We start from the raw sequence: 22701 nt of genomic DNA, 5'->3' as shown, positions 1-22701 counted from the left end.
AAAATTTATTGCATGTGATTTTCCTCTCTCACTTGCTTGTTCTTTCTTTCTTATTTTTTTTTTTTTCCCCCTTCAAAGGTTCAGTCATTTGGGGAAAGGATTGTGCTTTTCATTCTAAACGTCGTTATTTTTGGAAGATTGGAGAGAAATTTGGATGACGGTGACATGTTTTTTTTACCTCACTCTGTGAAGGAGCAAGCAAAGATTCTGTGGCGGGATGGATCAGCTGTTGGATTTTACACAACCAAAAGGAAGGGTAAGGGACACGCTGCCCCAGGTCGGGGGGAGGGGATGGGATGGGGAGCTCCCTAGATGTCTGCCTGCCTCCGAGGACTCCCTCAGCACAAGTGTTCCTTGGAGAGAATCTTCTGGCACCGGAAGTGTCACTAATTCAGCTGTCCTGTAAATAAACCCAAGTAAACCCGAGGTATGGATTTCATTTTCTCATTGCTCATTTTACTGGCAAATAGGGTGAAAACCGTGTCCTTTTGATTCCCAGGCAGTGCCATGTCCCTCATAAAATGCTTATTGCTGCTAATGGTGTAAAATGACTCTGCAAAGCACGATGCTCTTCATTTCTTTTCTTTAATGTTACCAATTAGCCGTCAGGAAAAATACCATTGCTAATAGCTGACATGTGGCTCAAAAGCACACTGGATGCCTAGATTTATAGACATTACCTCAGAGGAGGGGGAGGTCGGCCATGATAACAAGGTTGGGGTAAAATACTGGGACTTATTTTTAGGGGCTGCGACGAGAAGTGAGTGTGATATTAGGACCATTTTGCCTCAGAGATTTGGTCTCTTTCTTTAAAGTTGTTTTCTTTAATACTTTCTTGAGTTTTTTAAAAAGCTGTCAACATCTCTACTCCAAGCGCTCCCAGCCCTGTCCTTCAGTTCTTATTCAGTCCTAAATTTGGGCAAGAATAAAGTTTCCTGGTGAACCACCACGGACATGCTGTTCTCCTGGGTTACGTGTTTTTCTCAGGGGGTTCGGAAGGCTGATTGTGGTGTTGAGCTTTGTTCACACTGTGTTTGTTCCACTGGTCCAGGATGGAGGAAATCCACTTTTCTCCCTTTTCTCCCTCTCAGTGTGAGATGACCAGTTTCCCATGCAAGTAACTCTGGTAGTTAACTGTTTGTCAAGGTCAGTCCAGACACTCAAGTAGAGAGGTTGGTTGTATCTGCTTTGTTCTTCCGGAGGCTGACCCAGAACTCAGAGTGGAAGGAGGACCTTAAGATGTCGAGCTGAGGCAGACTAGACTAGGTGCTTGGATTTCTGCCTCTTCATTTTTGATGAATTCCACAAATTTGGTGGAAAGTTCTCTGAAGCTGCTTACTGGGTCACGTCGTTTCATCCATGAACTGATTTTTTTAAGTGGCAATTGACTTTTAGTTACTCAATTTATTTCATTTAAGAAGTACAAACCAGTAGAATATATGCTTCAGGTATACCTTTCCAATTCAGACTTTTTTTTTTTTACTGTCTTTTGCTGGATTAGCTTATTTTTGGAGAGACAGAATAAAAATATTTCCGTTAGAATAATTACATACATGTTGCCACCAGCCATGTGTGAGATTTCCTTGCCAATACTTGGTATTGTGAGTCTTTTTAATTTTACCTATTCTACAAGGTGGGAAGTAGTATTTAATTTTGGTTTTAATTTGCATTTCCCTAATCGTGAACGATATTGATTATGTTTTCATGTGCTTTGTTGATGGTCACATATCTTCTTTACGTGTCTGTTAAATATTTTAGCCCATATTTTATTAGGTTGTTTGCTTATTGCAGTTTCTTCGTATGTTATAGATGGCAGTTCTTTATCAGATATGTATTTGGAAAACATTTTCATTTTGGCACAACAGTATTTTTCAGAGAGCAGACATTTGAAATTTTGATGAAATCTATTTTTTATCAATTTACCAATTTTCATTATTATTCAGTTCAAAATATTTTCTAATTTACTTTGTGATTTTTATGAGTTCTTTAAAGTAAGTTTTAAATTTCCAGATATTTCAGATGTTTTACTTATTTATTTTTGATTTCTAACTTAATTCTGTTGCAGTAAGAGAATGTAGTCTATTACATTTTAAGATTTTAGAAACTATTGAGAATTGTTTAATGGCCCATTATATGGTCTGTATTGGTAGACATTCCCTGTGGACTTGAAGAAATGGGTATATTCTGCAGGTATTGGGTTTAGTGTTCTGGAAATATCAGTTGGGATAAGGTAATTAATAATGTCATTTAGATTTTCTGCATTCTTACTGGTATTTTTGTCTAGTTCTATCAATTTCTGAGAGTTTGTTAAAGTCTATGATTGTGGATTCATCTCTCATTTTAGTTCTGTTAGTTTTTACTTTAAGTGTTTTGAAGCTTTGTTATCAGTCACATCTATATTTATGATTGTTATACCTACCTGATATATTGACCATTTTATCATTATGAAGTCCCCAATTGTCTTCAGTAATATTTCTTGTTATGAAGTCTGTTTTGTTTGATATTAATATATAGACCCATCATCTTTCTTATGCTTATTGTTTGCATGGAATACATTCTTTGTAGCTTTTTACTGTTAGTCTGTTTATGTCTTTATTATCTGAAGCATATATTTTGTTGACAGAATACAACTGGGTCTTGGATTTTATTTATTTATATATTTATTTACTTTTAGATTTTATTTATTTGTCAGAGAGAGAGAGAGAGAGTGTGTGCATGCTCACACAAGCAGGGGGAGTGGCAGGCAGTGGGAGAAGCGGGCTCCCCACTGAGCAAGGAGCCCAGTGCAGGACTCAATCCCAGGAACCTGGGACCTGGGACCTGAGATGAAGGCAGACACTTAACCTACTGAGCCACATAGACATCCCTGGGCCTTGGATTTTAAACCTAGTCTTAAAAATGTCTGTTTAAAAAAAAAAAAAAAAAAAAAGTCTGTCTTTTGAATGGAGTGTTAGTCCACTTACATTTAATTATTGATATATACTGAGGTCTTCCCTTTTGCGGTTTGTTTTGTGTCTTCTGTATTTTTTGTTCCTCTGTCCCTCCTTTGTGTCTTCTTTTATTTTAATCAGATATTTTTTAGTATTTCATTTTAATTTCTCTACTGGCTTTCTAGTTCTATATTTTTGCATTTTTAAATTTTTAGTTTTTGCTCCAGGGATCACATATGCATCTTAAACTTTTCCCACTTTAGTTACAGTTAATATTGAATTACTTCAGATGAAATATAGAAATCTTGCAGCAGTATATTTTTGTTTACCTCTTATTTACATAGTGCTATTGTTATATATTAGATCTGTTTATGTTATAAACCTATCATTATGGATTTATAATTTTTAAGTTAGTAGTCATATCTTTTAAAATAAATAAATATAGTTAAAATCTTTCTCACATACTTATCTTTTAAAAAATTTTTAATATAGGTCCCACTTGCCATCCAGTGTCATTTTTCCTTTAGGTCGAAGTACTTCCTTTAGAATTTGCTGTAGTGTGGTTCTGCTGGCAACAAATATCTCAGTTTTTGTTTACTGAAAATCTATTTTATTTTGCAGTCATATTTGAAGGATAGTTTAGCTGGATATAGAATTATTACTGATAATCCCCCCCACCCCCCTTCAGTGCTTTGAATATGTTTTTCCAGTCTTCTGGCTTTCATAATTTCTGGTGAAAAGTCAGCCAGTTATTTATTATTATTCCCTCATACATAACATGTAGGTTTCTCTGATTGCTTTCAAAGTTTTCCCTTTAACTTTAGCTTTTTTGTAGTTTGACTGTAGTGTGTGTCTAGGAATGATTTCATTTTTGTTTATCTTGAGTTGTGGTGAGCTTCTTGAATCTTTATGTTTTCTACCATATTTTGGGAGTTTTGGGCCATTATTTCTTCAGTTTTTAAAAAAATTCTGCTTTCATTGTTCTTTTCCTGGGATTCCAGTTGTGTGTATGCTGGGGTGCTTCATAGTGTCTTAAGTTTTGTCTCAGAGGTTTTATTCATTTTTCTTCAAACATTTTTCTTTGTTGGATAATTTCTGCTGGCACATATTCAAGTTCGCTTGCCATCTCCAATCTGTTGTTGAGCCCATTGAAAATTTTTAGTTATTGTAGTTTTAAGCTCTAGAATTTATATTATTTTTTGTAGTTGCTATTTCTCTGTTGAGATTTTCCATATATTTCCCTTTAACTTTTTGAATTATTTTATTTCAATACTTTGAATATATTTGTACAGCCATTTTGAGGCCTTTGCAAAATTCAACATCTGGGTCTATTTAAAATTAGTTATATTGACTACCTTTTTTTTTTTTTTTTCCGTTGGGTATGGGTCACACTTCCCTGCTTTTTTTTCATGTTGAATAATTTTTGGTTGGAAATTAGATGTTGCAGATATAGTGTAACAACTCTAATTTTTTTGGTGTGTGTTTTCTGAGGATTTTTAGATTTTTGATCTAGTAGCTGTTCAACCTGCCTAGATTTAAATGGTAGACTTTGTCTCCTTTGTGATCTATAGCTGCTGACATCTGTCTGTGTGACTTCCCATGGCTGTTTCTTTAGCCTGGCCCTGTAGAGGTCTTCCCTGTGCCTGCAGATTTGGTGGCCAAAGATTTGAATATGGATTTGGCTTACCTTTCCTGGTTTTTTTTTTTGTGGTTTTGTGTTTTGTTTTGTTTTGTTTTGTTTGTTTTTGGCTCCTGCTGGTTTGGGGTTCTGTACTTTCACTGTTCAAGCCCATTTGGCTTCAGCTCTCTGCCACTTGAGCTGTCTCAGTTGAGGAATGTCTATATTTGAGAAAAGCACCAAACTCTCAGATCTGATCCTGTGTGGTGCCATTTTTCAAACTATCTCTCTGGTCTTTGATGTATTTCTTGTTGGGTTCCGTGGGGGCTCCTTCACTCATGTGTAGGCTAGCTGTAAGCTAGGGATTTGGGCAGTTGCTCTGAATTTGAGTTTGGTTCATTCTGTGGTTCTCATGCTGCTTTAACTTTCCAGCTGCTTTCCTAATCCTAAATCTGATCTCTGACACCTTTAACTGGTAATGTTTCAGCTTTTCCCACCAGTGTTTTCTGTAGCTTTGGGGGTTGAGTTATACCCCATGGTCAGTAAACTGCAAACTCATAGGTTTTACCTAGTCCAGTTGCAATTTTCTTTTCTTTTTTCTTTTTTTTTTTTTTAAGTAGGCTCCATGCCCAGTGTGGAGCCCACCACCAGGCTTCAACTCACGACCATGAGATCAACACCTGGGCTGAGATCAAGAGCTGGACGTTTAACCAACAGAACCACCTAGGTGCTCTTTCCAGTTGCAATTTCCTGAAATTAAATTTTCGTCTACCTAGTGGTGTCTTTAAATGATTTCTTACATTTATTTCTTAAGTAGTTATTATATGTGGGATTTGCACGACCATTTCCTTCCACCACCATTATCTGATGGGGATCCTGTTCAGATATGGATGATAGAATTTTATTCCTTTCCTTCTCATCTTTTTCTATAATCAGAGAGAGGGATATATCTTGTTGAATTAAGAAATGGTTAATATAGCAGGGTGCCTGGGTGGCTCAGTCGTTAGGCGTCTGCCTTCAGCTTGGGTCACGATCCTGGGGTCCTGGGGTTGAGTCCTGTGTGGGGCTCCCTGCTCGGTGGGGGACTTGCTTCTCCCTCTCCCTCTGCTGCTCCCCCTACTTGTGCCCTCTCTCTCTGTCAAATAAATAAATAAAATCTAGAAAAAAAAAAAGAAATGGTTGATATAGCAGCATATAAGTATGTTAAACAAAATGATTTAGTTAGTGAATAGATATATTTTATTATGTCTTATTATTTGCACACATGATTCACGAAAAATCACAGTGAATACGTGTGGTTTAATGGACTACAATAGGAGGGGTTTGTAGTTCACGAGTTCAGAACAGTTAACGTTTCTTCAGTCTCGGCTCGGTCCTCTGTGCTTGTCAGGGCATTGTGCAGTGTTTTTGTGTTGGTGCTGAGGATATGGGCATAGCACATGGCATGCTTCTCAACTTCGCAGCATTACAATTTTTCTTCATGAGATTAGATCCTTTTGATTCAGAATATCTGTTAATTTAGCTTAAGCTGGGCTGCAGTGTGTAATTTCATTCTGAGAGGAAAAGCAAATGTGCAGATTCACTGCATAAATTGGATCACAGGGGCCAGGGGTCACCTATTTAAGAGTATACATTGTTTCTAAGAGCTTTCTTGGCACATACTTTTAAGTATTTTAAAAATTTATTAGACAGTAAAATTGACCTTATTTTTTTTTGGCTTTACAGTTCTGTGAATTTTGACCTATGTATAGATTCATATAACTACAACCATAATTAAAATACAGAGTAAAATCCACCATCCCCAAAACCTCCTTCATGTTATCTCTAGTCATTCCGTACCCCCAGTTGCCACCTGAAACCCCTGGCAACCATTGATTTGTTCTCCGTCACTATTGTTTTGTCTTTTCTAGAGTGTTATGTAATGGAATCAAATAGTTTGTAACCCTTTGAGACTGACCCTTTTCTTCTTCTTTTTTTCTTAAGATTTTATTTATTTTAGATAGAGATAGCATGAGCAGAGGGGAGGAGGAGAGGAACAGGGAAAGAATCTCAAGCGGACTCTGAGCTGAATGTGGAGCCTGACCTGGGGCTTGATCCCAGGACTCCGAGATCATGACCTGAGCTGAAATCAAGACCCGGCCACTCCAACAACTGAGCCACCCAGGCGCCCCAAGAGACTGACTCTTTTCACTCAGCATAATGCTATTCATCCAAGTCAATGTGTAGATCAGTAGTTTGTGCCTCTTTATTGCTGAGGAGCACATTCAGTTTGAAACAAGTGGGCACCTTTGTATAGGCTGAATGAGATCTTTTCAGGTAGACCTCTCTTTGGGAATATTTTCTTAATAGGCTGGTTTGAATGTCTCCCTTCATTTGACTGTTCAGTAATTCTCTTTTATATGAAATATTGACACTTCAGCCATTTAACTATTTTATGTTGAAATTCCCCCTAGGTAATCAAAACTAATGAGGTTTTACTTTAACTTTTGTTCTCAAACCACTAGTCCACAAGACTGTTAGCTTTCAAGGGAAGAAAATACTGGACCGGTAAGGGGCGAGTTGGCCAATTTGAGGCAGAGCTAAGAAGTGTTTTGCTTTTGTATAAAAATCTAAAAAGAACAGCTTTATATTTCAGATGTCTGAAAACTCCAACACTAATGCAAATCATAAAAACAGGAGTGGCACTTAAAAGTATTAAATTAGGTGATTTGCAATCCAGACAAGCATGTGACCTTCGAGATGGCAGTGATGTTTCGAAGTGACCTCAGCTGCCCTGCTCATCGCAGTGGGGGAGGGGGGGAGGGTCTTCTGCTCTCCTCTCCCCCAGATGTCCAATGCCACAGGTACCTCCTGCTGGGTTGTCTCATCGGGCAGGCTCCCCTCAGGCCATCTTCTGGACTTTAGCAGAAACATAAGTAACGAAGGTGGTGTGAGTGGGGAGTGCGGTGTTGGATCAGGTCCCGACTCTGCTGCCCAGTGAGAAAGGGGTTGCTGTTGGTGAGGAATGGAGGTCCCCTTGAAGACGGGGTATTGGAGGGTGCAGGGAGAAATGCACGGGATGCAGCCTGGCTTCGTCTGCTGGGATGTGCACCAGCAGCTGCTGCATTCTCAGCCTTGCAAACCTGCTAACTTTGCCCACTTATATCTCCTGCTTCCTCATAAGCTTGACTTTAGTTTGCCACGATGCCCACCTGGCCTCTCCCTGTGCCTGCCTTAAAGGGCCAAGATCTATTGTGGTCCTCGTTTCACTTCATTTAAAGTCTCTCGGAAGAATCAGATTGGTCCAGCTGGCCTGTGGATTGGTTTTCTTGTGCATCATGCGTCCACCTTTAGCTTGACTGTGGATGGGGGGGCTGGCTTTCATGGTTCAGATATGGCCACCTGGCCTTTGTTCTTAGCTGTGGTGGGGCAATTTTAAAGGACCATGGGCTGGATAGACAGCCCATAATAATCCATGGAAGAATCCTGTTTATAAAGTCTCAGTCTGGCCTGGAATACTTGCAGTCACCACCACCAGGCAGCCCTTCATTGCTGCACAGTGGACGATGTGTAATAGACGGAGTGCTCAGCAGGCAGTTCGTGCTGCTCACATATTATTGGCTACAGGAGTTCTCAGGCTCCATCCAAGACCTGCTGCATCAGAAACCCTGGCGGTAGACTGGGCCCCTTCGATCTGTCTTAACAAGCCCTCCAGGTGACTCCCAAGGATTGAAGTTGGAGAATCACTCACCCAAGGCATGCATTCTCAGTGGGGAAGCATTGCCCCCAACAATCAAACCTTCTTTTTTTTGGGAAGCAAAAGAATCATGGATAATACAATGGTCTGTGGCTCTCCAAACCTAAACCCTACCCCACAAAGCGTTATTCCTTAGTATTTAGTTGGGGGGGGAGGGTGGTGATTAGGAAAAAATGGCTCCTTACGTTGGTGATAATGAGAAAACATTTGGGCAACACCACTTGAGAGTGTATACTTAAAAGAGAAACTGCGAGGGGCACCTGGGTGGCTCAGTCAGTGAAACGTCTGCCTTTGGCTCAGGTCATGATCCCAGGGTCCTGGGATCGAGTCCCACACTGGGCTCTCTGCTCAGTGGGGAGCCTGCTTCTCCCTGTGCCCCTCCCCCTGCTCTTGCTTTCTCTCTCTCTCTCTCTCAAATAAATAAATAAGTAAAATCTTAAAAAAAAAAAAGAAAGGAACCGCTAGCTGAAGCATATACTCAGCTTCCCCTGAGGGGACGCATAGCTGTCTCCCACAGTGGTTGGACATGTGTATACTGTCACCTGCAAAAGGCGAAGAGTGTTTGGTGCTCCACATCTTTATCAACATTGGTATTGTCCAGCTTTTTTTGTGGTTGCTGATCCCGTGGCTACGAAATATTTTATTTTAGAGCCTATTTTCTGATCGTTGCTAGTCGGATAGAAATGCCATCCATCTCATATGTTGATCTTATGTCTGTTAACCTTGCTAGACTTTCCTCTTAGTTCTATAATTTGTTGGTAGTTTTCTTTGGCTTTTATAATTTTCCTTTGCTCTAGGCCACGTGGCCTAGATTATGTGCAGGGTCCAGCACAGAGTTGAACTGGAGCAGTTCTTGCTCCTGTAATCCAAAAAGGAGGTGAATTACTGATACAGATTTTATTTATTTATTTATTTATTTATTTAACAGAGAGAGACACAGTGAGAGAGGGAACACAAGCAGTGGGAGAGGGAGAAGCAGGCTTCCTGCTGAGCAGGGAGCCCGACGCGGGGCTCGATCCCAGGATCCTGGGACCATGACCTGAGCTGAAGGCAGACGCTTAATGACTGAGTCACCCAGGCGCCCCCAGATTTTCTTCTATTTAACAACCTGAGATAAAGTCAACTTGGCCAAAGTTATTTAAGCAGATAAACTCTTTTCCCCAATATTTTAGAGATAAATCAAATTTCGTGGCACCTTATAAATAAATTCCTCGTTTTTTTTTTTAATTCCTCTTGTAATAGTAAAATACATACAAATGAAACTTTTAGAAGAAAAATGATATAATTAATGCTTATCTCTAAATGTGTCTTGTTTGGAGGTGGTTCAGATTAATGCATTGTTTTCAGTTGTTCTCGAGAAAAGGCAAGTATTACAAATAGGTGTTATAAACACTTAGTCCTCCCTGTAAAAGTGATGTTTTTCTGGAGCGGGCACCGGCAGCTATGGCCTGGAGGTCAAATTCTGCTCATCGCCTATTTTTGTAAATAGAGTTTTATTGGAACATAGCCATGCCCATTCGTATTGTCCACAGCTGATTTTGTCCACAACTGCAGAGATGAGTGCTTGCTCCTAAAGCCTAAAGTATTTTCTGTCTGGAATTTACAGAAAAAGTTTGCCGGTGCCTAGTCCAGCAGATACAATTTAAATGTCTCATACTTTAAAAAATAAAATGATTTTATGCAGATAGGTGTTAGCAGCGCTCCCTGGCGGGAAGAGTTCAGGAACATCCAGATCATTTACTGGTGTCTTCAGTAGATTCTCAGCTGCCCCAGGTTCCAAGGAAGTCTGGCTCTGACCTTGTGCAGTGGGTTCCCAGGGAGTCTGGCTCTGACCCCGGTTCCAAGGGATATCTGGCTCTGACCTTGTACAGTGGGTTCACCACCCACAGGTAGTATGATTGTAACAAAAGGAGAGTGCTAATGGCTGGCAAAAGTTAACACTTTTGGCTAGTTCTCTGTTGGGTTTCCATGGGTTAGGAGTATCCCAAATATCTTTATAGTCTGAACTTAATCTCTTGGACTGGCAACTGTTGCCTGAATTTGGATTTTTAGAGCAGTTATTCTTAAAATGTGTCACAGAGCCAAGCGTCTGCAACCACCACGGACAGCATATTGTCTTTGGGATTAGCAGGGCGAACCTGGACAGGTGCTTCCTAGCACCCACAAATGCTACTTTGCAAAAGGAAACGCACCAAGAGCCAGGCTGCGTTTGGCCAGGCACTTGGCTATTTTGTGCCTTGGGGCCTCCCATCATAACTTCCCTGGTGCCCAGGTCTTAGTTCTCAAAAACAGCCGGTGGTGGGAATACACCCACCCACAGTCATAGACTGTTGTCTCGCCACCTGCCTGTTTTATCTTCCTCCTGACAAATCTCTCTCTTTGAAGCAGATTCCGTTTCTTCTATTACTTTCTGGCCGCCTGTTGCTATCATTTCCCCCATGGCGCACCATCTGTGAATGCTGTCTTAGGTATTCCAAGAATTCCCTCAATGAATTTGTGAAGTAACCCTCCTTGTCTTTTTCTGTGTTTTGTTGGGGTGCCTATTTTTAATGGACAGCCTGTTGGTACCACGTTGCCTCCTCTTTGGTAGGCTTTGTTTCCTTCTCTCAGAGGTTCTGTCTTCAGGTCCTCCCAGGCTGTTGAAGGCAAAGCCTTCATTATGTGCAGTCTTAGTTCATGCCCCTTGGTCATGGTTTCCTCAAAGATACCTCATTGATTCTGCATCTCCTCGAAAACAGCCAGGGTGGTGAGCAAAGAAACCAGCCCCTTACCGTGATCTAGATTAACTTTGTGCACCCTCTTGAATTCAGTTTGTTAATATCGGTTTAAATTTTTTTGACTTATGCTTAAGAATTACTGTGTTTACCTATTTTTCTGATCCTTGGCTGTTTTTTTCTTTGTCCTTAAAAGGTTAGACTCATAGACTAAGTTGGAGAATATTCTCCCTTTTTCTGTTCTCTGGAAGGCTTTCCTTGGAAGTTTGGTAGAACTTATATCTAAAGCCACCTGGCCTGATGTGTTCAGTGTGGGAGAGGTTTAAACTACTGAGTTCATGTTTTGATGCTCATAGGAGCATCATTAGTCTTTCTGTTTTTTTTATGAGTCAGTTTTGGTGGTTTGTATTGTCCTAGGAATTTGTCCTTTTCATCTGTTTTTAAGTTTATTGGCTTAGAGATATTTATTATATTCTTTTACCTTTGAAATTTCTGCCACATCTGTAGCCATATCTTTATTTTAATTCCTAATGTGCTTTATTTTTTTTTTAAATTTTTTTATTGTTATGTTAATCCCCATACATTACATCATTAGTTTTAGATATAGTGTTCCATGATTCATTGTTTGTGCATAACACCCAGTGCTCCATGCAGAACGTGCCCTCCTCAATACCCATCACCAGGCTAACCCATCCTCCCACCCCCCTCCCCTCTAGAACCCTCAGTCTGTTTTTCAGAGTCCATCGTCTCTCATGGTTCTTCTCCCCCTCCGATTTCCCCCCCTTCATTCTTCCCCTCCTGCTACATTCTTCTTCTTCTTTTTTTCTTTCTTAACATATATTGCATTATTTGTTTCAGAGGTACAGATCTGAGATTCAACAGTCTTGCACAATTCACAGCGCTTACCAGAACACATACCCTCCCCAGTGTCCATCACCCAGTCACCCCATCCCTCCCACCCCACCCCCCACTCCAGCAACCCTCAGTTTGTTTCCTGAGATTAAGAATTCCTCATATCAGTGAGGTCATATGATACATGTCTTTCTCTGTTTGACTTATTTCGCTCAGCATAATACCCTCCAGTTCCATCCACGTCGTTGCAAATGGCAAGATCTCATTCCTTTTGATGGCTGCATAATATTCCATTGTATATATATACCACATCTTCTTTATCCATTCATCTGTTGATGGACATCTTGGCTCTTTCCACAGTTTGGCTATTGTGGACATTGCTGCTATAAACATCGGGGTGCACATAGCCTTTCGGGTCCCTACTTTTGTATCTTTGGGGTAAATACCCAGGAGTGCAATTGCTGGATCATATGGTAGCTCTAATTTCAACTTTTTGAGGAACCTCCATACGGTTTTACAGACTGGCTGCACCAGCTTGCATTCCCACCAACAGTGTAGGAGGGTTCCCCTTTCTCCGCATCCCCGCCAACATCTGTCATTTCCTGACTTGTTAATTTTAGCCATTCTGACTGGTGTGAGGTGGTATCTCATTGAGGTTTTGATTTGGATTTCCCTGATGCCGAGCGATATTGAACACTTTTTCATGTGTCTGTTGGCCGTTTGGATGTCTTCTTTGGAAAAATGTCTGTTCATGTCTTCTGCCCATTTCTTGATTGGATTCTTTGTTCTTTTGGTGTTGAGTTTGATGAGTTCTTTATAGATTTTGGATACTAGCCCTTTATCTGATATGTCATTTGCAAATATCCTCTCCCATTCTGTCAGTTGTCTTTTGGTTTTGTTGACTGTTTCCTTTGCTTTGCAAAAGCTTTTTATCTTGATGAAGTCCCAATAGTTCATTTTTGCCCTTGCTTCCCTTGCCTTTGGCGATGTTTCTAGGAAGAAGTTGCTGCGGCTGCGGTCGAAGAGGTTGCTGCCTGTGTTCTCCTTTCGGATTTTGATGGACTCCTGTCTCACATTGAGGTCTTTCAACCATTTGGAGTCTATTTTTGTGTGTGGTGTAAGGAAATGGTCCAGTTGCATTCTTCTGCATGTGGCTGTCCAATTTTCCCAACACCATTTGTTGAAGAGACTGTCTTTTTTCCATTGGACATTCTTTCCTGCTTTGTCAAAGATTAGTTGACCAGGGGGCGCCTGGGTGGCTCAGTCGGTTAAGCGACTGCCTTCGGCTCAGGTCATGATCCCAGGGTCCTGGGATCGAGTCCCGCATCAGGCTCCCTGCTCTGCAGGGAGCCTGCTTCTCCCTCTCCCACTCCCCCTGCTTGTGTTCCCTCTCTCGCTGTGTCTCTCTCTGTCAGATAAATAAATAAAATCTTTAAAAAAAAAAAAAAAAAAAAAAAAAAGATTAGTTGACCATATAGTTGAGGGTCCATTTCTGGGCTCTCTATTCTGTTCCATTGATCTATGTGTCTGTTTTTGTGCCAGTACCATACTGTCTTGATGATGACAGCTTTGTAGTAGAGCTGGAAGTCCGGAATTGTGATGCCGCCAGCTTTGCTTTTCTTTTTCAACATTCCTCTGGCTATGCGGGGTCTTTTCTGGTTCCATACAAATTTTAGGATTATTTGTTCCATTTCTTTGAAGAAAGTGGATGGTATTTTGATGGGGATTGCATTGAATGTGTAGATTGCTCTAGGTAGGATTGACATCTTCACAATATTTGTTCTTCCAATCCATGAGCATGGAACGTTTTTCCATTTCTTTGTGTCTTCCTCAATTTCTTTCATGAGTATTTTATAGTTTTCTGAGTACAGATCCTTTGTCTCTTTGGTTAGATTTATTCCTAGGTATCTTATGGTTTTGGGTGCAATTGTAAATGGGATCGACTCCTTAATTTCTCTTTCTTCTGACTTGTTGTTGGTGTATAGGAATGCCACTGACTTCTGCGCATTGATTTTATATCCTGCCACTTGACTGAATTCCTGTATGAGTTCTAGCAGTTTTGGGGTGGAGTCTTTGGGATTTTCCACATAAAGTATCATATCATCTGCAAAGAGTGAGAGTTTGACTTCTTCTTTGCCAATTTGGATGCCTTTGATTTCTTTTTGTTGTCTGATTGCTGTGGCTAGGACTTCCAATACTATGTTGAATAGCAGTGGTGATAGTGGACATCCCTGCCGCGTTCCTGACCTTAGGGGGAAAGCTCTCAGTTTTTCCCCATTGAGAATGATATTCGCTGTAGGTTTTTCATAGATGGCTTTTATGATATTGAGGTATGTACCCTCTATCCCTATACTCTGAAGAGTTTTGATCAAGAAAGGATGCTGTACTTTGTCAAATGCTTTTTCTGCATCTATTGAGAGGATCATATGATTCTTGTTCTTTCTTTTGTTAATGTATTGTATCACGTTGATTGATTTGCGGATGTTGAACCAACCTTGCAGCCCAGGGATAAATCCGACTTGGTCGTGGTGAATAATCCTTTTAATGTACTGTTGGATCCTATTGGCTAGTATTTTGGTGAGAATTTTTGCATCCATGTTCATCAGGGATATTGGTCTGTAATTCTCCTTTTTGATGGGGTCTTTGTCTGGTTTTGGGATCAAGGTAATGGTGGCCTCATAAAATGAGTTTGGAAGTTTTCCTTCCATTTCTATTTTTTGGAACAGTTTCAGAAGGATAGGTATTAATTCTTCTTGAAATGTTTGGTAGAATTCCCCTGGGAAGCCATCTGGCCCTGGGCTTTTGTGTTTTGGGAGATTTTTGATGACTGCTTCTATTTCCTTAGTGGTTATAGGTCTGTTCAGGTGTTCTATTTCTTCCTGGTTCAGTTTTGGTAGTTGATACATCTCTAGGAATGCATCCATTACTTCCAGGTTATCTAATTTGTTGGCATAGAGTTGCTCATAATATGTTCTTATAATTGTTTGTATTTCTTTGGTGTTGGTTGTGATTTCTCCTCTTTCATTCATGATTTTGTTGATTTGGGTCATTTCTCTTTTCTTTTTGATAAGTCTGGCCAGGGGCTTATCAATCTTGTTAATTCTTTCAAAGAACCAGCTCCTAGTTTCGTTGATCTGTTCTACTGTTCTTTTGGTTTCTATTTCATTGATTTCTGCTCTGATCTTGATTATTTCTCTTCTCCTGCTGGGTTTAGGCTTTATTTGCTGTTCTTTCTCCAGCTCCTTTAGGTGTAGGGTTAGGTTGTGTACTTGAGACCTTTCTTGTTTCTTGAGAAAGGCTTGTATTGCTATATACTTTCCTCTTAGGACTGCCTTTGCTGTATCCCAAAGATTTTGAATAGTTGTGTTTTCATTTTCATTGGTTTCCATGAATTTTTTTAATTCTTCTTTAATTTCCTGGTTGACCCATTCATTCTTCAGTAGGATGCTCTTTAGCCTCCATGTATTTGAGTTCTTTCTGACTTTCCTCTTGTGATTGAGTTCTAGTTTCAAAGCATTGTGGTCTGAAAATAGGCAGGGGATGATCCCAATCTTCTGGTACCGGTTGAGACCTGATTTATGACCTAGGATGTGATCTATTCTGGAGAATGTTCCATGGGCACTAGAGAAGAATGTGTATTCCGTTGCTTTGGGATGGAATGTTCTGAATATGTCTGTGAAGTCCATTTGGTCCAGTGTGTCATTTAAAGTCTTTATTTCCTTGTTGATCTTTTGCTTAGACGATCTGTCCATTTCAGTGTGGGGGGGGTGTTAAAGTCCCCCACTATTATTGTATTGTTGTCGATGTGTTTCTTTGCTTTTGTTATTAATTGCCTTATATAATTGGCTGCTCCCATGTTAGGGGCATAGATATTTACAATTGTTAGATCTTCTTGTTGGATAGACCCTTTAAGTATGATATAGTGTCCTTCCTCATCTCTTATTACAGTCTTTGGTTTAAAATCTAATTTGTCTGATATAAGGATTGCCACCCCAGCTTTCTTTTGGTGTCCATTAGCATGGAAAATGGTTTTCCACCCCCTCACTTTCAATCTGGGGGTGTCTTTGGGTCTAAAATGAGTCTCTTGCAGACAGCATATCGATGGGTCTTGTTTTTTAATCCAATCTGATAGCCTGTGTCTTTTGATTGGGGCATTTAGCCCATTTACATTCAGGGTAACTATTGAAAGATAGGAATTCAGTGCCATTGTATTGCCTGTAAAGTGACTGTTACTGTATATTGTTTGTGTTCCTTTCTGGTCTATGTTGCTTTTAGGCTCTCTCTTTGCTTAGAGGACCCCTTTCAAGATTTCTTGTAGGGCTGGTTTCGTGTTTGCAAGTTCCTTTAGTTTTTGTTTGTCCTGGAAGCTTTTTATCTCTCCTTCAATTTTCAATGACAGCCTAGCTGGATATAGTATTCTTGGCTGCATATTTTTCTCATTTAGTGCTCTGAATATGTCCTGCCAGTCCTTTCTGGCCTGCCAGGTCTCTGTGGATAAGTCTGTTGCCAATCTAATGTTTCTACCATTGTAGGTTACATATCTCTTCTCCCGAGCTGCTTTCAGGATTTTCTCTTTGTCTCTGAGACTCGTAAGTTTTACTATTAGATGTCGGGGTGTTGACCTATTTTTATTGATTTTGAGAGGGGTTCTCTGTGCTTCCTGGATTTTGATGCCTGTTTCCTTCCCCAAATTAGGGAAGTTCTCTGCTATAATTTGCTCCATTATACCTTCTGCCCCTCTCTCTCTTTCTTCTTCTTCTGGGATCCCAATTATTCTAATGTTGTTTCGTCTTATGGTATCGTTTATCTCTCGAATTCTGCCCTCGTGATCCAGTAGTTGTTTATCTCTCTTTTTCTCAGCTTCTTCATTTTCCATCATTTGGTCTTCTATATGGCTGATTCTCTCTTCTGCCTCATTTATCCTAGCAGTTAGCGCCCCCATATTTGATTGCACCTCATTGATAGCCTTTTTGATTTCTACTTGGTTAGATTTTAGTCTTTTACTTCTCCAGAAAGGGTTTCTCTAATAACTTCCATGTTTTTTTCAAGCCCAGCTAGTATCTTTAAAGTGATGATTCTGAACTCTAGATCTGACATCGTACTAATGTCCGTATTGAGTAGGTCCCTGGCAGTCGGTACTACCTCTTGTTCTTTTTGTTGAGGTGATTTTTTCCGTCTTGTCATTTTGTGCAGAGGAGAATAGATTAATGAGAGAACAAAATGCTAGAGGGTAACAACGTCCCCAGAAAATATACTCTAAACAAATCAGAAAAGACCTGAAGCAGTGGGAAAAGAAAGGGAAAGAGAGAAAAAAGAAAAGGAAAGAAAAAAAGAAAAAAGAAAAAGATAAAGATAAAAACAAACAAAAGCAGAACAAAACAAAACAAAACAAAAACAGAATGTGATCAAATATGATCAGGCTGGATTATAGATCAGTGCCACACACTAGATTTTGGGTGTATTTTGGTCTGTTAAAAGAAAGTCCCTCCCAAAATTTTAAAGAAAGAAAAACTTATATATGTACAAAAATAAGGGTTGATATGATGAAGGGATGGAATATGACTGTAAAGATGGAAATTACAAAAAATTTTAAAAAAGGATTTGATAAGTTGTTTGAAAAAAGAAAGAGGAGGATTAAAAAAAAAAAGAAAGAAAGAAAAAAGGGAGAGAATGTGATCTGGCAGGGTAGTAGAAAAAAACCATACACTAGAGATTTAGAGTATATTTTGATCTGTTAGAAGAAACTATCTCAAGATTTTAAAGAGAGAACAACTTATATATATATATGCCAAAAATACGGGTAACTACTATGAAGGGATAGAATATGATTTTAAAAATGAAAAATAAAAATGTTTTTTTTTTAAAAAAGGGATTGATAAGATGTTGGTTGAAAAAGGGAAAAAGAAAAATTCAAAAAAAAAGAAAAAAGGAAAAAAGAAAAAAAGACAGTTAAAAAAAATAATTAACTTTGAAAGACTAAAATATCATGGTAAAAAAGCCATGGATTCTATGTGCAGTATTCCCCTAGCGCTGGAGTTCTGCCCTTCTCATTGATCGGTAAACTTGGTCTTGGCTGGCTGTTCTCGCTGATCTTCTGGGGGAGGGGCCTGCTGCCGTGGTTCCCAAATGTCTTTGCCGGAGGCAAAATTGCCCCGCCCTTGCCGGTCCGGGCTAAGTAATCTGCTCGGGTTTGCTCTCCGGAGCTTTTGTTCCCTGCAAGCTTTCCGTACAGCTTTGGAGGCGGAGAGTGAAAATGGCGGCCTCCCAGTCTCCGCCCTGGCGGAGCCGAGAACTCGGGGCCCCGCTCCTCAGCGAGCCCCCAGAGAAAAGCAGTCAGTCACTCCCGTCTCCCCGGTCTCCGGCCACACTCCGCGCTCACCCGGCCTGTGACCGCGCCTTTCTATCTGGCACCCGACCCCGGGTGGAGTCTCCAAACCCAGCAGATCCCCGCGGTGCGCTCCCGCACCTCTCCTCCCGGGGGAAGAAGGTGAGTCTCCCCGGATCTGCCGCTTGTTGGGTCCCTGCTGGAGGAGCAGTGGCCCGACTGTGCCGCGGATCACGGTTTATGGCAACCCCGAGCTGAGAGCCCGCGCCTGGGCTCCGTCTCTGCAGCCGGCTTCCCCGCTCCGATACCTGGGAGCTCTGCCGCACTCAGGCACCCCCGGTCTTTCTGTGACCCTGAGGGTCCTGAGGCCACACTGTCCCGCGAGTGTTCCACCCCCCACTTCGCCACCAGAGTGACGTCCCTCAGCGGAGCAGACTTCTAAATGTTCCGATTTTGTGCTCCGTGGCTCTATCACTTGCCAGAAGCGGCCGACGGAGGCCCCTCCCCCACCGTCTATCCTCCCGAATACCGCCTCGGATTCACTTCTCCGCACGTCCTACCTTCCAGAAAGTGGTCGCTTTTCTGTTCAGAGAGTTGTTGCTCTTCTTTTCTTCGATCTCCTGTTGAGTTTGTAGGTGTTCAGAATGGTTTGATCCCTATCCAGCTGAATTCCTGAGAGGAGACGAAATCCAGGTCTCCTACTCCTCCGCCATCTTGCTCCTCCTATTATTATTATTTTTTAAAGATTTTATTTATTTGACAGAGAGAGAGACAGCGAGAGAGGGAACACAAGCAGGGGGAGTGGCAGAGGGAGAGGGCGAAGCAGGCTTCCTGCTGAGCAGGGAGCCTGATGTGGGGCTCCATCCCAGGACCCTGGGATCATGACCTGAGCCGAAGGCAGACGCTTAACGACTGAGCCACCCAAGCGCCCCTCCTTCCCTTTATTTTCTTTGGGTCTCTCTTCTGTTCTTTTTCAGTCTTTTAAATTCTGATGCTTGGCTTGTTAATTTTCAGTTTTTCTTGTTTTTTTCCTATCAGCATTTATGGTAAAAATGATCTCATCCTGCTGCCCATTTAGCCAGTTCACCCTGGTGTAGCCTCGTGGGTTGAACATTCTGACTGGTTTGTGCTTTACCATAGTTTTGTTTGTTTTTTGTTTTATCCCCACCATTGACTATGAATTGTAGTCTCCATGGATCTGTTCCCATGACCTTTCTTTCCATGATCAATTATCCTCAGGTAAAAGACCTTTCTGGATATTTAAATTTGCCTGAGGGACAGCATCTTTGTTCCGATTTTGAACAGTGCCCATCTGGAATATGCTTTAATCTCCTAAGTGTTGTTAGGTACAGAAAACCTGTGTAATCACTGAAAGTAATTTTAGACACGAAGCAGCCAGAAAGAAGAAGAAAGGGCACCAAGAGGCCAGGAGGTCTTGGTTCCTTTTTTTTTAAGATTTTATTTATTTATTTGAAAGAGAGAGCATGAGAGAGAGAGAGCACAAGCAGAGGGGAGGGGAAGAGGGAGAAGCAGAGTCCCTGCTGAGTGGGGAGCCCGATGCTGGCCTCGATCCCAGGACCCTGGGATCATGATCTGAGCCTAAGGCAGATGCTTAACCGACTGAGCCACCCAGGCACCCGAGGTCTTGGTTCTTGGCTCAGTTCTGCCACCAGCTACTTTGGTGCCGTGGGCTGGTCTGAGTTTGCTCGGGATCAACAGGCTCTCTATGAGCTGATGAGAGGCAGTTGGGCAGGTGTTACTGATAGAAGGGAGCCAAGCCCTTTGTTGTCTGTGTGTTTTGTTTTGTTTGTTTGTTTTTACTTTTCTTGACCCTGTCACCTGCCATGTCTGTAAAATGGGTAGAATGAATGAGATCATTGCTGGGGTTCTTCCCAACCATCCCATGCTATATGATATGATTTCCTTAGGCTTGATGTGCTGATGATGAGAGTCTATTGGCATGCAGCCAGCTCATTGCCTCTGCCCCTGTTCATAATCACGTAATATTCTTATTACAGCTAATTAGTATCCTTATTAAAACAAAAAAAAAAGCCAATTCTTTGGGTTTTGGGAATTGATTTTAAAGATTATATATATATATATATATATATATTTTTTTTTTTTTTTTTTTTTTTTTTTGAGAGAGATAGAGAGAGAGCAGGAGTGGGGGGGGGGGAGGGACAGAGGGAGAGGGAGAAGCAGACTCCCCGCTGAGCAGGGAGCCCTATTGATCCCAGGATCCTGGGATCATGACCTGAGCTGAAGGCAAACGCTTACCCTGTTGAGCCACCCAGGTGCCCCAGGAATTGATTTTAGAAGATAAATTTTATTTGACCAACCTGATGGTATGGTTAGCTGTTAGAAAGGGCTGGTGGGATGCTTTTGTTTCTTCTGCTTCTCTCCCTCCCCCAGCTTTTTATTTTGAAATAATTTTAGATTTACAGAAGAGTTGCAAAGATAGTTCAGAGTTCCTGTTATACCCTTCACCTACCTCCCCCTGCTGGTAATACATGACCATGGTATGGGGATCAAACCTAAGAAATTAACATTGTTAATTTTTAGCAATGTCCTTTATCTCTTATAGGGTTTGATCCAGGATACCACTTTGCATGTAGTTTTCAGATCGTCCTAGTTCCCTGGTCCGATCTGTGACCATTTCTTTGTTCTCCTTGTCTTTCATGACCTGGACACTTTTGAAGAGTACTGGTCAGGAGATTTGTGAAATGTCTCTTAATTTAGGTCTGTCTGATATTTTCACATGATTAGAGTGGGATATGGGTTTGGGGGAAAGTGAAGTGTCCTTGTAATCACATGCTTCCATCACACGTAAAGGTACATGATCCCAACATTACTATTAGTGATGGTCACCCTGATCACTCAAGGGGGTGTCTGATAGGTTTCTCTACTGTAAAGTTACTATTTTTTCTCTTTTACACTTGATTGTATCTTTTTCATTATAATTTCAATGTAATAATTTTGTTATTATTTATTTAAAGATTTTATTTATTTATTTGAGAAAGAGAGAACATGTGAGCAGAGAGGGGCAAAGGGGGAGGGAGAGGGAGAAAGAATCTGAAGCAGACTCCACACTGAGTGGGGAGCCAGATGTGGGGCTCAATCTCACGACTGTGAGATCATGACCTGAGCTGAAACCAAGAGTCAGATGCTTAACCCACTGAACCACCCAGGCGCCCCAATACAATAATTTTAATACAATTCGTTGAATCTTTTAAAAATCAATTTTGTTGAGGTATAATTTTACACTCCATAAAATTTGCTGATGGTAAGGGATTTCTAAAAAATTTAGAGTTTTGGATATTTCCATCACCCCAAAAAGTTGCCTGTTTGCTGCCAATCTCTGTTTCCACCCCAGCTGTAGGCAACCCCCAGTCTGCTCTCTGTCTCTATCAATTTGCCTTTCCGGGGTATTTCATCTAAATGGAATGATACAATATGTGGTGTTTTGTGTCTGGCTTATTTTACTTAATGTTTTTGAGGTTCATCCAAATTGTAGCAAATATTAGCTTCCTAGGAATAGAATTGGTGGGTCATCTGATAAGCACATGTTTAACTTTAAGAAACTGTCAAATTATTTGACAAAGTAGCTTTACCATTACACATTCCCATCAGCGTTATGGGATGGTTTCAATTTCTCCACATCTTGTCAACATTTATTACTGCTTGTCATCTTGACTATAGCCATTTTTTAGTGGGTCAAAAGTAGCATTGCATTGTGGTTTTAATTTTCATTTTCCTAGTGGCTAATGATGTTGAGTGTCTTTTCACTGATTATTAACCGTTTGTATGTCTTCTCTGAAAAAGTGTTCAGATCATCTGTCCATTTTTAATTGGTTGTTTTCTTTTTATTGTATTGTTAGAGTTCTTTATATAGTCTGCATATGTCCTTTATCAGAAATGTGATTCGTAAATATTTTCTGCAGTCTAACTTTGAAGTACGAAAGTTAACTTTAATGAAGTCAGATTTGTCAATTGATTGTGCTTCTGGTATTGAATTTAAGAACTCTCTGACTAACCCAAGGTTGTGAAGATTTCCTCTATGTTTTCTTCTGAAAGCTTTATAGTTTTAACTTCTATTTATGCCTAGATCCATCTTGAATTAATTTTTTATATATGATATGAGGTGAGCGTTCAACTTAATTTTTAAAAACACTTAGTACAGTTTTTTTTTTTTTTAAAGATTTTATTTATTTATTTGACAGAGAGAGAACAGGAGAGCATGAGGCAGGGGGAGCGGCAGAGGGAGAGGGAGAAGCAGGCTCCCCGCTGAGCAGGGAGCCTGATGTGGGGCTCCATCCCAGGACCCTGAGATCATGACCCGAGCTGAAGGCAGTCACTTAACCAACTGAGCCACCCAGGTGCCCCATAAAAACACCTAGTGCATTAAAAAATTAATAGGGTTTGTTTTTTAGAGTAGTTTTAGGTTTATACAAAAGTGGAGGACAAAGTACAGAGAGTTCTTCTACATCCCCCCACCGTCCTCCACACATACACACTTTCCTGTATTA

At 40.7% G+C, this 22701-nt stretch overlaps 1 protein-coding gene across 4 annotated transcripts in view; it reads left to right on the top strand.

The window, feature by feature from the left end:
* FAM169B (Protein) overlaps positions 1-22701 on the top strand; it is a 272894-nt gene that overhangs the window by 48310 nt on the left and 201883 nt on the right. For all 4 annotated transcript variants that reach the window (XR_013450305.1, XM_078078940.1, XM_078078939.1 and 1 more), the window contains exon 5: positions 79-256. Coding sequence is in view for 3 of the 4 variants with exons in the window: in XM_078078940.1 (XP_077935066.1) it covers positions 79-256 (178 nt within the window). In the remaining variant the exon portion in view is untranslated. The remainder of the gene's footprint in view (positions 1-78; positions 257-22701) is intronic.

The sequence above is a fragment of the Halichoerus grypus genome, chromosome 8 (genome assembly GCF_964656455.1).
Source record: "Halichoerus grypus chromosome 8, mHalGry1.hap1.1, whole genome shotgun sequence".
Lineage (NCBI taxonomy): Eukaryota > Metazoa > Chordata > Mammalia > Carnivora > Phocidae > Halichoerus > Halichoerus grypus.
Note: the sequence above shows the minus strand (reverse complement) of the source record. Positions and strands in the feature narration are given on the sequence as shown.